The sequence below is a fragment of the Bidens hawaiensis genome, unplaced genomic scaffold (genome assembly GCF_021521415.1).
Source record: "Bidens hawaiensis isolate Kalapana, Puna unplaced genomic scaffold, B.hawaiensis_p1.1 tig00018433_1, whole genome shotgun sequence".
NCBI classification, from domain to species: domain Eukaryota; kingdom Viridiplantae; phylum Streptophyta; class Magnoliopsida; order Asterales; family Asteraceae; genus Bidens; species Bidens hawaiensis.
The window spans coordinates 231,263-246,228 of record NW_027492785.1 but is presented as its reverse complement, the minus strand read 5'-3'; the positions used below and the strand labels follow the sequence as shown (position 1 = coordinate 246,228).

Genomic DNA, 14,966 nt, shown 5'->3' with positions numbered 1-14,966 from the left:
TAACTACTGTTACAATATCTATATATATCTCACTAGTTAATTTGTTCACTTGTCATACTATATATATATATTTATATATAGAATCCAACATATTGTTACCGGCCGACAAATGCCAAGTTTAGTGAAGGGTTTCTGACGAAGATATAATATATGAAATTAACTTTGGTAGTGTGCATATAGTTTATTGCGTGCATTGGCCATGGGCCCTGATTCCGAAGGAAGAGCTGTGTGAAATGGAGCCCTTCACGGCTAAGCAATAGTAATAATGATGATGAAGTGGGCAGCCTCGTGCAGGGTCACTCACCATTCAATCCATTATCCTCAAACTATAAATATCTCTATAATATCAGCATATGCATGGGTCGGTCCCTAGCTCTTTATATCATTAATAATTAATATGCAAATCAATTCTTACATGAATATATAAAAGATGATATGTATACTCATCAAATCAAAGTGTACTATGTAATATCTTAAATAAATGGTTATTTATAAATTTGTTAGACGATATTTCATCTATATATATTGACTCTTCTTTCGTATAATGTTATGAAAAACCATTCTATTCATAATACTTATGTCTTCATATCTCTACACTAGTATCATTTTCTATATATATTTTACCTTTTCTCTTTAATAAAAAGCTGTTTAATATTATATACATGATAAATATACGTGTATTATTAGGCCGATGATCACTACAAATCATCAACGAATGAAATCCGTAGGTAGTTCGAAAGAAAATAAGAAAAAAGAAAATGAAAAAAGTAAAGTAACTACAATTATCAGTTAGTAATCCATAGTTGATCACTGGTGGATATTTGTTGATAGAACGCGTTAGGGCTAGTATAAAGCAAATGACTTCACAGTTGGAAACAAGTTAACGAACAGTACCCAGCCAGGGATATATAGTTCCTGATGGGCTATTGATGCAGTTAAGATTGCGGTCAGACTTTTGTTGTTGTTGGGGAGTTCCTCGGTAATTCTTCACTAATTCCAAAGAATAGATTTTGTTGGTAATCCGATGAAAGAAGTGGCTATAAATATTACGCATTTCTTGAATCTCAATTGTTTACAAATGGCTTCTTTATTTGATTCCTATAAGGCTATAACTACCTTTTGTGCGTGTTACATCAATACATAGCATGTTCTTTGTCACTCGAAACCTTTCTATACTCACATGTATCGCATCTCCTCTTGCGTTCTGGACGGGCTGACTTTTGTTCAAAGTGTTGGGTAATTAAGGTGAGATAGGATCAAGAAAACCAAAACAAGTTAGTTATCTTGTAGTTATTCTAACAATTTAAAAAGCATTTTTAATAAACATAAAACAGAATATATTCAATCAAATTCAATCACCATCTCAATGTTTTCATATTTATAATTGTTGTACAAACTAAACAATTAAATACAAGCTATATATCAAACCCTATCCAAGGTCACGATCACGATTTGACTAGGTAGCTAGCTAGAATTGTTATGTTTGATTGAAACAAAATTGATGGAGGGTTCAAAATATACGGGATAAGGTTTCTATATATAGAGAGAGGTTTCTTATGATTGAGAAACATTCCAAAAGTCATAACATTTTGAATTTAATAAACCTCACACGTTACATTCTACCTTAAAATGAACATTTTACCTTTTATTTGGGAAGTAGCTAGCGTGTGAAATAACAATTTAACTCTTTTAAAGAAAAAATAACTATTAAGGCAAAAGACTTGCAAAGAAATTAAAACCATAACATTTTATGGGTTTAAAATAGAACAAACTTTCCATTATATGACTGACTTTCTAATTGGTGTAATGTTGTCTTTTTCGTTTTCTAGATTTCTACCCCTAGCTCGTAACATTTGGAGTACGTTTAATAAAGTGAGCATTTCCCCTCAACTTCATCTCTAAAATGGATACAGTGTAACCTCTTTTGTGTTTTTAAATTGTAAGTTGAGAAATGAAAATGAAGGTCAAAATAAATAATTACAACCGGAAATAAGGCAACAGGTACTTGATGATGGTAAGATAGGCAGTGGGAAGTCCACGCGAAGCCCGATTATGATTCACATGCCAGTGTAGACATAAAGCCAAACAACTCTCACTTGTTCACTTAATCCCAAACATCCTTATTGTTTTTTACCACTTTTATGCTTGATATAACAACATAATTATTAAAAAGTTGGAGTAACCATATATATGTTCCTGCCAATATAATATATATCTATATTTTTTTCACGAGCATTTAGATGAAGATTTTATTGTGATCTAGAAGCGGCTTAGAACATGTAATATCTATATTTTAGAAACCAAAATTAATAGACAAAAATCTCACTAAAAGATTTTCATAATATTTATAATGTTATTTAAAAGCACAAATGAGTAAATATATTTTATTTGAATACCAACACTAATACCTCAACGTCCTCTCTAGAAAATTCAAATAAATTTGATAAACATGAAACTAAATAACAATAAACATGTATATTAACGCTGACTATATTTTTCAATAAAATAGGATAGCTAGACATAATGACGAACCTAGATTTTTTTTTCTACCAGTGTCATTTTTTTCTTGTGCTCCAATATTTCTTAACCAGAATGTCTGAATTTTCAGTTTGGTCGAGTCACATTGATAACTTCTTGTTGCAACGAGTCAAATAAAGAGTTAATTACAACACGTTTTTTGGGGTAACAATAACCATAACATCAAAGGTAATTCACTCTTCCATAATCATTTAGAAAGATTAACTTGAGTACTTTATCAAACTCTAAACTCAATAATTTGAGTTCCAAATGTGGCATTTGCGCCTTGATTTTTTTGAGAATGTTTAAAAAACTTGAGATCAACGTTCAATATATATCTTTGTAGTTTGTTAAAAAAAATTGTAAGATACATCAGATATAAATTTAAAAAAACCACGAGGTTGGTTGACCCACACCTCATGTCCGTCCACAATACAAGTTCCTTAAAATTATTGAAACTTAAAATCATAGTTCTAGATGATAAAACCGATGGTACAGGGCCAGATACATATTTACGGCATAGTAAGCAAACAGAGTACAAGTTATATCCGTTTTAAGTGAGATTTTTTTTCCTAACTCATCTGTTTACAATATTGGCAGAGAGGGACCTTTTAAATTATTGAAGACGGTCATTCTCATGGGTCCACAGGTTAACATCTATTATTTGAAGCTGCAGAGCTTGTGTTGTTATTTATCAACAGATCCAATTCCTCGTTCAATCCAAACCTTTTTAAACAGGAACCATTACCAAGCCATTGGTTACTTAATGTGCATAAATACTTTATCCAATCACAATAAATATTACACCAACTACATATTACGTATTGAATTCCTTAAAGTTTACCGTAACTAATTCAATAAACGAGCTCGAGTTTGATATGCTATACAAAATTGCAAAGTATACTTGCTAGGCTAAACATGCCTATAATTTATACATACAAAGATATTATTTCTTTTCAATATAATAAACATATAATTAAATAGCAAATCATATTATTATTATTATTATTATTATTATTATTATCAAAATAAAAAAATAATATGTGTTATAATACACACAGATTCATTATATATGTATACAAAAAGATAGCTAAATGATCAACAGAATAGTTAAATTTAAACTCCCACAAATTAAACGAGTTGACTTGGCGCTTAGATGAGTTTACTTGCTGTGAAACTAAATCATATGTTTAATAGCACGACCATTTGCTACCGTTCAAGCCGTGAGATGTAGTTTCACCCTTGGGGATGTTGGGTTTTAGGTTCTTTTTAATAAAAATAGAGATGTTTAAATAGCACTCATGAACTTTACATTGTTTTCCCTAAACTTTAAAACGGTAGCCATAAAATTTATTTGTTTTTTCCTAAGTTTTTCAAAGTCGTCTCCATTTTATTTAATTTTGCATATTTTATCTACATTTGGAACCTGCGATAGAAAATGCATACGTTAGACAACTATGACGCAAGTGACATCTAGTAGTCCGTTTAAATATATAATTTACTAGCAACTTGTATTAGCTGATCATTTAATTATTAACGATTAAGAAGAAGAGATCCTTTTATTTTGAGAATGAAATTAGTTGTGTAGCCGTTAAGAAAGGTGTTTATGAATACAATACAAACACATGATCATACAGTGAATCCGACCAACTCCTTAAGTTTTCACACACAATAATAAAAATAATAATAATAAATTTCCCCTTAACAAAAGGTAGAAATTGGTCTCTATATATGCCCACCTTCAATCCCATCAAAACCCCTTCATTTCCATCCAGTTCTTCTTGCTACACACGCCAGCCAATGCCTGAATGAAAACCTGTTTCTGAAATACATCTATCTATATCTAAAGACTATTTAAAGATCTGAGGTGGAGAGTTAAGGTAGCACAACCTGTTTATATATGCTGTTATAAACTAGCTAGTAATTAATCAGTCAATCAATCTTGTTTCATTACCATTGATCGATCTCTGTACGTATATGTTGTTTTGTTAATTCTTATATGTTTGTCGTCACATGTGTTTGACAGATCTGTTTAGAAAACAGAAAAAAAAGGGTAGTTTTAACAGCAGCAATAATATTATTTATAAATAATAATAGAAGAAGAAGAAGAAGAAGAAGAAGAAGAAGAAAATGTCAGGTCAGAAGCAAGCAGAGGACTCAATCATTTCATCAAATAACTATGAAAGAGGAGTACTGAAGAAAGAAGAAGATGAAGATCACTCAGTTTTCAACATTAAGAATATTCTTTGGCACGGAGGCTCTGCTTGGGATGCTTGGTTTAGTTGTTCTTCAAATCAAGTAAAAAAACTATTATTAATGATTTTTTAATTATGCTATATATGATTGCTTAATGTACAAGTTTTGATGCAGGTGGCACAAGTGCTTCTAACACTACCATACTCTTTCTCTCAACTGGGCATGGTTTCTGGAATTGTGCTTCAAATATTCTATGGTCTTCTTGGCAGCTGGACTGCTTACCTCATCAGTGTTCTCTACATTGAGTACAGAACCAGAAAAGAAAAAGAAGGTGTCAGCTACAAGAACCATGTCATTCAGGTTGGTTTGATATAAAAATCATAACTTTACAACCCAATCTTGTTAATTTAATCAATCTTTTATGTAAAACTTGAAGTGGTTTGAAGTTCTTGATGGGTTGTTGGGACCTTACTGGAAAGCAATAGGACTTGCTTTCAACTGCACTTTTCTTCTGTTTGGATCTGTGATCCAACTTATAGCTTGTGCAAGGTTTGTTTTAATTTTACTTCAATATGAAATAGGCAGCATTCTTGACTTTTTTTTGGTTTTGGTTTTGTTAACAGTAACATCTACTACATAAATGATCACTTGGACAAAAGAACATGGACATACATATTTGGAGCATGTTGTGCAACCACTGTGTTCATTCCATCTTTCCATAATTACAGAATTTGGTCTTTTCTTGGCCTTGGGATGACCACTTACACTGCTTGGTATATGGCCATTGCAGCTTTAATTCATGGACAGGTAGAAATTCTATAAATAGTAATAAACTCAACCCTTTCACACTTACTATTTTTGGAAATTCTAATTTTCTTTAATGTTATAAGTCCAGATCTCATTTGGGTTTTTGATTAATTTGGGAAAAAAAACATATCGTGAACTGTTCGGCGAAACGTTCGTTTTATTTGATAAACAAACAAGCATGGACAAAACGCTATTTACCACATTTTTTTAGGCCTAAAACATTGTTTTTCACTTTACTTGTAACTGGTTTTAGCTCAGTTATGCCCGTGAAAAAAAAAAACCATATCGTGAACTGTTCATTTATAAACAAACACGAATATGTTCATTTTCTTCAAAAAGCGAAGTACAAGCACGAAAACCTCGTTCGTCTAATTGTTTGTGTTCGCGTATTGTCCGGTTAAAGTTAAATGAGCGAATACGAACATGCTCCGTTCGTATTCGTTTACAGTTTACAAGCCTACAAGTGACCTGACCGTGATAATTGCAGGTTGATGGGGTACAACACTCTGGTCCAAAAAAACTGGTGCTTTATTTCACCGGAGCCACTAATATTTTATACACATTTGGAGGACATGCTGTCACAGTGTAAGCTCTCTCTTTTAATCACTTTGGATAAAATAAAACTATGAATTAAAAAGGTTGGAAATTGAATTAATATAAGATTGATTTTTGGTTTATAAAACTTTTGTAATCCTGTGAAAAGATGCCCTTTCTTCCTTCTTCTACGGGGCTTCTCTTTGCAGCTTTTGCCGGCCACTCATTTTTGAACATGGAAATAATATATTTTGTAGCAAAAATGTTGATATTTATATTTTTGGTTACTTTAGGATAAAATAATATTTCTGGTTATGTAGTATTCATATAAATTGTTCCTTTTATTCATATTATGTAGCTTTTAAATTATATAATTTTGCTTCAATTATATAATATCTAAAAAATATTTTTTACTTTAGAATGTACTTAAGATCTCTTTTTGAAATTATTATTTATATGTGGTTATTGACTTATTGTATTAACTAGATCTTTTAATCAATAAAAAAATGGACTTTAATATAATTATAAAAAGAAATGCACATGGAGAGTGGACTTACTACAATCCCTATTTGGATCTCATTTCATTTCATGAGGGTATTATGGCCATTCACCTTTTTGTTTGATCCAATGCCCATATTCTCAAACCCTTCATCATATAGTATGTAACTATTTTTGGGTGTTTCTCCCCTTTAATTTAAAATTTTAATTTCAGGGAGATTATGCATGCAATGTGGAAACCCCGAAAATTCAAGTACATTTACTTAATTGCCACTCTATATGTTTTTACATTAACCCTTCCCTCATCTTCCGCCGTTTATTGGGCATTTGGCGATGAGCTTCTTAACCACTCAAACGCCTTCTCTCTTCTCCCCAAGACCCGTTGGCGCGACGCCGCAGTTATTCTAATGCTTATTCATCAGGTCGGTAGAATATTTTATTTTACCTATTAATCATCAAATTATGGTTTATGCAATGATTATTAATATTCTGTTACAAATGTGGAACAGTTTATTACATTCGGATTTGCATGCACACCGTTATACTTTGTGTGGGAGAAAGTGATTGGGATGCATGATACAAAGAGCATATTTTTACGCGCATTAGCAAGGTTACCCGTTGTGATACCCATTTGGTTCCTGGCTATTATTTTCCCGTTCTTCGGTCCCATTAATTCGGCTGTCGGTGCACTCTTGGTTAGCTTCACGGTCTATATTATTCCCGCTCTTGCACATATGCTCACGTACCGAAAGGCCTCTGCTCGTCAGGTATAAATTTACACTTATCAATAGTTTTGCTATACATGAGATTATAGTGGTTATATTTGTTTGTTTGTTTACTTTCTTTAGTGGCATATGCTAGTTATCCTAATATAAAAAGGGTAGAATAGTCTATGACAATATAGTGGCATGGGTATAATAGTCTCTTTGTTTGTACATATGCTATTTTTGTTTTGGTGACCAATATTTTGATTGAGACATTGTAATTAGTCACATTGTAAACGGTAATAATTTGGATTCTTAAAAACAAAGATACTTTATATTTTTAAATTATCTATTTGGAAATTGTTTATTAAAATATAGTTAATAAAATTATGGAAGTGGATGTTTGTATTTTGTAACAATATTATTGGTAAACTCAGGGAATTTCAAGAAAATCTTTTTAGTGTCTAAATTTAGAATAATATTATTATATATCTATAAGGAAAAAACATTTTAGAAATATACATTATTTTTTATGATTTAACAAAAATTGTACAATTGCATTTAATAGTTTTAGGCTAGATTTGGACTACAAAGTTAGCAAGTCCTTTTCAATTTAGTTACATGCCACACTTTGTGTGTTGTATTATGTCGGAGATGAGCTGGCTAGTCCCTTTAGCTATACTTGAATGTCTAAATTAGTCCCTAAGGTTTTCTTATTCTCAAGATATTTTACATAATTTAAAATTTTGTATGCAGAATGCGGCAGAGAAACCTCCTGCCTTCCTACCGAGTTGGTCAGCCATGTACGTGGTCAACGTGTTTATAGTCATATGGGTTTTGGTGGTCGGCTTTGGGTTTGGTGGATGGGCCAGTATGACCAACTTTGTAAGACAGGTTGATACGTTTGGGTTATTTGCTAAGTGCTACCAGTGTAAGCCTGCAGTGCCGCCTCCTCAACACCACTGAGTTGACAGTTGACTCGAAGTCAAATGCGATGGTCATAGCAGCATTAGATATTTTCCCTACAAGTGATGTGTGTTGGCTTGCTTATTTCTTGATTTTTGGTTTACATTTTCTTTTGATATTATTATTTTTACTATTCTTTAGTTGGTTAAAAAAATAGTGTGTTAAATTGTGATGATAATTTGGCTAGAAAAGCTTAGGCTCAAATATGCTAGAGTGCTTTATTCCATCTTGTTGGATAGCTATCAGTTGAATATATAATATATATATTAAGGTGCTTGTTGCTAGCAATGTCATTATTACTCCCATGTTCTCATGGATATATTTTCTTATTTAGTCAATACGCATCAAAGGCATCTTAATCAATCAGCAAATAATGTATGTATATATTATAATAGTTAGTATATATCATCACATGCTTTAGATACATGTTTTCTACAAGAAAATCAAGTAAGAACCCAAGAATTTAGAGGTGATATATTTTTATACTAACAAAGAAAGTCGAAATGAATTAATGAAAAAGTAAAAGTAATGTAACTTCCCATATTTCTTTTGTGAATGACTCAGTTATATAATAACAAATATCCTTTTGAAGATTTAGGTATGACAAGTGATCACAAACAGAACGGATAAAACCTAAAACGAAAACAATCAGGGCATGATATTATGTGATAGATGACTCGATTACATAAAACATAAGTATTCAAGTTATATTTTATTTGTACTTGATAACTCAACTCTATTAAGCCGGATATAAACACGAGTGTACTATAGAAATAGATGCGAGTGAGTAATATTGGTGTGAAAGAAAGAGTCCTATCGCCATCGCCATCGCCATCGCCATCGCCATCGCCATCGCCATCCTAGGCTAGGGGGCAGACCAACCTATTAAATGCGATATGGGTCATCTTCAAGTTGAAGGTTAAGTCAGATGTTGACCTTGTGGAGCCAGTCTGCTCACATGGGTGCACCTTCTTTCTCACGTGCCATGCTTTTACTATCAATCAATCTTCTTCAATAATTTCATTTACAATAATAATAAATAAATAGACGAACCAATACGATTTGTCAAACTATGAGTTTGTGACCCAAACAAATGATTGATCTTTGGGCCTAATTTGGATTGGCACGGTCCATCATGTGGCCCATAACCAAATGACTCTTCTTTACTGTCCACCACAAATGACAATGTATATGTAACCACAAATCTTTAAATGGTTAATGCTACATAAAGTGTACAACAAGTTAAGATGATCTTGATGTCATCCATGATTGACACTTTCAACTTTTGACCATTGACAAAACCATGTTTTAAGTTATGCAATTTGATAAAATCTACTAAAAAGATAACAATTAATTAATACGTAGGATAACTTTAAGTTTATGGTAGTTTGTTATTCATATAGGTTGTTATGTAAATACTATTTGTATTATATATATATTAAATTATTACATTCTCAAAATTGAGGTGATTTTTACGAAATATTGTATAATTTCAATTTTCTATCACCATTGTTAAATTATTTGTAAACAAATATAAAAGGGAGGATATGTTACCTATTTAGTGGTTTACCTGAATGTTAGTGAATCCACCTTACATCACTCCTTGATCCTCAACTTAGAGTTTTCCACAATTAAAATATTTTCTATAAGCTAGCAGACATTTAAAAATCCCTGGTTTTTAACGAATCCACCACCCCGTACACCTTACAACAAAGACATTGTCTTGAGTTTGAAAATCATGTAGAAAATTCTACATTGACATTGTACTAATAATACATCATATAGAATCCGATTCATTTTACTAACAGGAAGAAAATTCTTATTGACATTGTCTTGAGTTTGAAAATCACGTGCAAAGTTTGTGCAGAGTGAAGAACCACCATAAGAAAAGATGACAAGATTAGAACATGAGTTAGTATAATGGCCCTCTTCTAGCACTTATATCGTCTAAACCCTAAATCCACAAATCATAACATCAAAATCCAAATCTTAAATCCCAAAATATTGTAGAAATTCAAACCATATGATGATATGGAGAAATGTTTTGGGGATTTAGGATTTGGATTTTTATGTTATGATTTAGAGATTTAGAGTTGAGAAGATATAAGCATTTAAAAGTGAAGTTACCAAATTATCCCTGACTTAACGGAAAAAATAGACGGGGTTAGAAAAAAAATACCAAAAATGAAAGTTTTCTGAAACTAAGGTAGCCATTTGCACAAAATAAAGAATATGTACTAAAGTTGCGTAGTTGACCAAACCACTGGTACTAAATGACACTTAAACTAAAAAATTTAAAATCTAGTGAGTTCCCGTAAACCTGTTCGAGTGTGTGTGGGCCCACCCCAGATTATATGTAAATTACACATACGGAAAAAAAAAACATGCGTAGCTATTGTCTACATATATGTGATAATAGCATAAAAAATACTAGTTGCGTATATGTATATTACGCTATTCACACTTATTATCGAACGATTATAACATTTAAGTAGTCGACTTATATATGTTTTTTTATTCCCGTATATGTAATTTACTATGATACATATGAAAAAAAATGATTGTTTGATAAGAGTTCTCGTTGGTCTTACTGTTTGTTTGTGTCGTGTCCGAGCTCACATTACGGAATTCATGTCGGGTTAAACACACCAACTACAAACACTACAAGTTCAACTTAATGCATTGTACACTCACGAGTAGGGCTTGCTAAATAGGTCTTATCGTGTTAAACAAATTAAAGAAGACCCACTAATTAACACATGTATCAAATATGAATACGACCCGTTTAGCTACATCATATCTAATGTTGTAGCACATATTTAAGTTTCATGTATCAATAAAAAGAAATAATGAAGTATGACATAGTAGTTTGAACATACTTTTTTTATTAATTAGGTGGTTTGATCGTGTACAGCCTACACACAAATTCCATTGGGTTTGTTTTCTTAAGTTAAACTTCGCAAATTCCGTCAACTACATGTTTCTTCTTGTCGTTCCAAAGAAAAACATGTTTCTTCCACTCCTAAGTATAAATATATTTTAAAAGATTGAATGAATATATATCCACAACACATCAGTCTCCTACATATATTCCACTCCGATATGATGATCAAAGTTCCGTCCCTGAAAAGGGTGGTGCATCGGAGGCTCCATGCCGGACTCCGTATCTTCTCCGTCCTCTTGGTTGGAGCTATCTTCTTCACCTTCACCTACATCTTCACCACACATACATTAACATCCAATCCGTCTATCTATCCTCTTGTTTTAAGCAACCAAACCCTCATCATACAGCAACACCATGCAAAGTTAACCTCGTACACAATCCTAAAACCTACACATGCTCAACAAACTCATGTGTTACAAGATGATCACAATCATTTGGTTCCACCCATCGATGATCATGTTATAGAATTTGATATTTTAAAGTCAACCACTTTTACTCGAACATTCAAGAAACGGGCAAATGAATTCTTTAAAGCCAGATGCAAAGTTCGGTTCTTTATGATATGGATGTCAACCTCCATGAGGGTTTTCGGAGATAGAGAATTTATTGCAGTAGATTCTCTATTCAAGTCGAATCCAAACAATTGTTTAATGATATTATCAAACACTATGGATTCTGGTCAAGGGTTTCAGATCTTGAAACCCTTGACCAACCGCGGGTGTCATGTTCAAGCCATGACACCAGACTTGGACTTCTTGTTCAAGAACACCCCGGCTCAATCTTGGTTGGATAATATCAAGAAGGGGAAGAGAGATCCTGGTAAAATCCCATTTGCACAAAACCTCTCAAATTTGATCAGACTTGCAATTCTTTACAAGTACAGTGGTGTTTACATAGATACGGATTTTGTCATTTTGAAAGATTTTAGTAGCTTGCGCAACTCGATTGGTGCGCAAAGTGCTAAACGATCGGGTAACTGGACCAGGTTGAACAATGCGGTATTGGTCTTTGACAAGAATCATTTGTTATTATACAAATTCATGGAGGAATTTGCATCAACTTTCGATGGTAACAAATGGGGTTACAATGGACCATATCTTGTGTCCCGAGTGGTGGAACGAGAGGCTACGAACTTGAAGATGAATTTTACGGTTTTGCCACCACGTGCGTTTTATCCTGTGGATTGGACACGTGTAAGAGGTTTTTTTACCACACCGGTGAATCATGTTCACCGGAGATGGGTTGAAGCCAAGGTGTATCAGCTAAAGAAGTTGGCTTACGGTGTCCATCTTTGGAACAAGCAAAGTAGCAATTTGAGGATCGAGGAAGGAAGCATCATGGGTAGATTGATTCATGATTATTGTGTCATATGCAACGTAAAATAACTCCTGGTTTGTACAAATTAATATTTACAACTAGTCATGATGATCAAAGACCACAAGTTCAAATTATAACTTGATTTGTTTCACAACCAATAATACAATAACAGGTGTGCGTCGAATGTTTTGTACAATCTTGATACGAGTCTTATCTAAAATAGTTATCGTTGACTTTAGAAGAATAATTTGTTTTCAATGTAATGTTTGAATATAATAAACAATACAAGGATTATGACATCTAAACCTCTCACATATATAAATAAGTAATTTATTGTAAGCATGTCTAACAAGCCAAGTCTTCAAGCAAAAATTCAATAATAACTTATCATTACTTGTATTCCAAGTAATTAAATGAGAGTTGCAAACATTTGTGTGGATTTTCAACCCTTTAAGAGATTTAATGGTAGTTCTTTTTCTTTTGGACCATAATACAGTTCTCCTATATTAATTAATATTTCTACTTATTTGTTATTAAATTATAGTTGCAGTTAATATATTGTTTAATTTGGTGCACCTTCTGAGTTGCTAACATCCCTCTTTTGTTAAAGAATTAATAATATATTCATTTATATTTAAGTATTTCACCTTTGCTACTAGAGTGTCAACAAAACTTAAGGAGGAAATTAAAATGGTCAACTATGACAACTGAAATTTCATTGAATTACGTTATGTCCCATTGTTCTAGTTTAGTATAAAGTTTTATTGATTGCGTTGCCACTAATGAAGAATTTTTCTGCAGCATCCTATGATGAAGTTGCAAATTAAATGATACAAATAATTTTCAGGCTCCACTTAGCTAGTAGCACTAGATCTCTTTTTGCTACCAAAATTGCATGCATACATGAGCCGAAACTAATGTGGTCATGCATCCTTCCTGGGTAGTTGCCATAAATAAGTACCCATATAGATTCTTTCTTTCACTTGTCAAAAATGATGAAGAAACACGTACGTACATTAATGTCAAACGATAAGGAATATATATGTACTTTTAGGGGAAGGTAGTTACTACTTAGTAATTATAAACACATATTGTGAGTCTGATCAAGAAGATTGCCACTGAGAAATATTGTTCTCTAAAAAACCTTAGGATTAAATTCCAACTTAGTTTGGTTAAACTTCTAATTAATGATAATACAATTTGGGTGGATATATATATATATATATAAGCTTCTACAAATAATTAATCTTACATAACATATTGTAAACATAAGCTAGTTTTGTTGTAAACTTGTAATTAGATTTCCAACTTAAATTACTTTCTAAACATACACTACAAACATTTCTCATCAACATGTTACAGGTGAAACATCATTCCTCGCCTTTTAGTAGTTAAATAATATCTAGAAGTTCTCTCCTTATTAATAGTTATTGATATGGTTAAAATGTTGAACCTAGATGCTAGCAACATATGAGAATGTTACCAATGAGGTTTGATTTTACAAGGCGAGCAACGATAACTCGATGCATCTAAAAGGGTTTAGGCATATTGATCACAAGTATAGGTGACATGGATATATTTATTCTGGAAAATAGTTTGCCGTTATTAATGAATGAAACTTTTAGTAGTATATAGTAGTCCTTCACTTTTGGTTTGCATAATGTATGAAGATTGAAGACAACAATGGTGATTGTTTCCTTTCTGGTATACTCTTTTTATCTTCCTCATTTACTATCTTTATCAACTTAGATTTCTTTTCTATATCATCATTACACTGATTTCTTTCAATGTAATGTTCAATATAAGCAATATTCAGATTTCATCTATCAACTCCTCTACTATCAAGTTTTAAAAAGAAAAAAAGTCATTAAAAGCTCACCGCATTCCATCCACCATTTCTTAACCCCATCTCTATATTTTGGAAAATCGGTACAGGTAATTACCGTAAGTGTATAAAAAGTGAGAAATATAATAAAACAAGTATTTGAGTATGCTAAACATAAAAATGATAGATAGGATGTCAAATGCTTTTTAAAATAAGAGATGAATATAAGTATGTTTTTTAGTTGGATTATAGAGTACCAGATGGGCAGATGGTGATGAGAATGTAAATGCTCTAATTAGTTTGTTATTTTTAAGCCCTACGATAATTTAAAATTAATTAACATACAAATTAACAAAGTAATAATGTTGGAAGTTTAAAATTGGATAACTATGATATACCCATCATAAGTACACAGTTCAAACATATAACCTCAACAATATATAATTTTGGCTTGGAAATATCATTTTTATTATCATGTTTGGTAGAATAAAAGTATATTGCATCGTACGTTGTTTGCTGACAATTATTTTCTTTGGTTTAAAAGAGGGAGGTATTGGGTATCCCACAAACGACAAGGTTTAGAAGAAATTTATAGTTAAAAAAAGTATGTTTGAAAACGTAAAAAGGATGAAGTTTAGCTACAAAACTATATAAATAA

At 32.1% G+C, this 14,966-nt stretch overlaps 2 protein-coding genes across 2 annotated transcripts; both read left to right on the top strand.

The window, feature by feature from the left end:
* The first annotated feature begins 4,609 nt into the window (after positions 1-4,609).
* Positions 4,610-8,379, top strand: LOC143556086 (auxin transporter-like protein 2). Its single transcript, XM_077045511.1, has 8 exons — positions 4,610-4,815; positions 4,888-5,073; positions 5,150-5,262; positions 5,337-5,520; positions 6,008-6,105; positions 6,767-6,974; positions 7,062-7,319; positions 8,013-8,379. The coding sequence occupies exons 1-8, from the start codon at positions 4,648-4,650 to the stop codon at positions 8,220-8,222; spliced, it is 1,425 nt and encodes a 474-aa protein (XP_076901626.1). The 5' UTR covers positions 4,610-4,647; the 3' UTR covers positions 8,223-8,379.
* A 2,945-nt stretch (positions 8,380-11,324) lies between these two features.
* On the top strand, positions 11,325-12,551 carry LOC143556076 (uncharacterized). Its single transcript, XM_077045503.1, has one exon. The coding sequence runs from the start codon at positions 11,325-11,327 to the stop codon at positions 12,549-12,551; it is 1,227 nt and encodes a 408-aa protein (XP_076901618.1).
* Positions 12,552-14,966: the final 2,415 nt, after the last annotated feature.

Coding starts and splice junctions, on each gene's coding strand:
- LOC143556086 (XM_077045511.1), top strand. CDS start 4,648: ATGTCAGGTCAGAAGCAAGCAGAGGACTCAATCATTTCATCAAATAAC. Junction 5,074..5,149: donor ACAAGAACCATGTCATTCAG/GTTGGTTTGATA, acceptor TAAAACTTGAAG/TGGTTTGAAGTTCTTGATGG. Junction 5,521..6,007: donor CAGCTTTAATTCATGGACAG/GTAGAAATTCTA, acceptor TGATAATTGCAG/GTTGATGGGGTACAACACTC.
- LOC143556076 (XM_077045503.1), top strand. CDS start 11,325: ATGATGATCAAAGTTCCGTCCCTGAAAAGGGTGGTGCATCGGAGGCTC.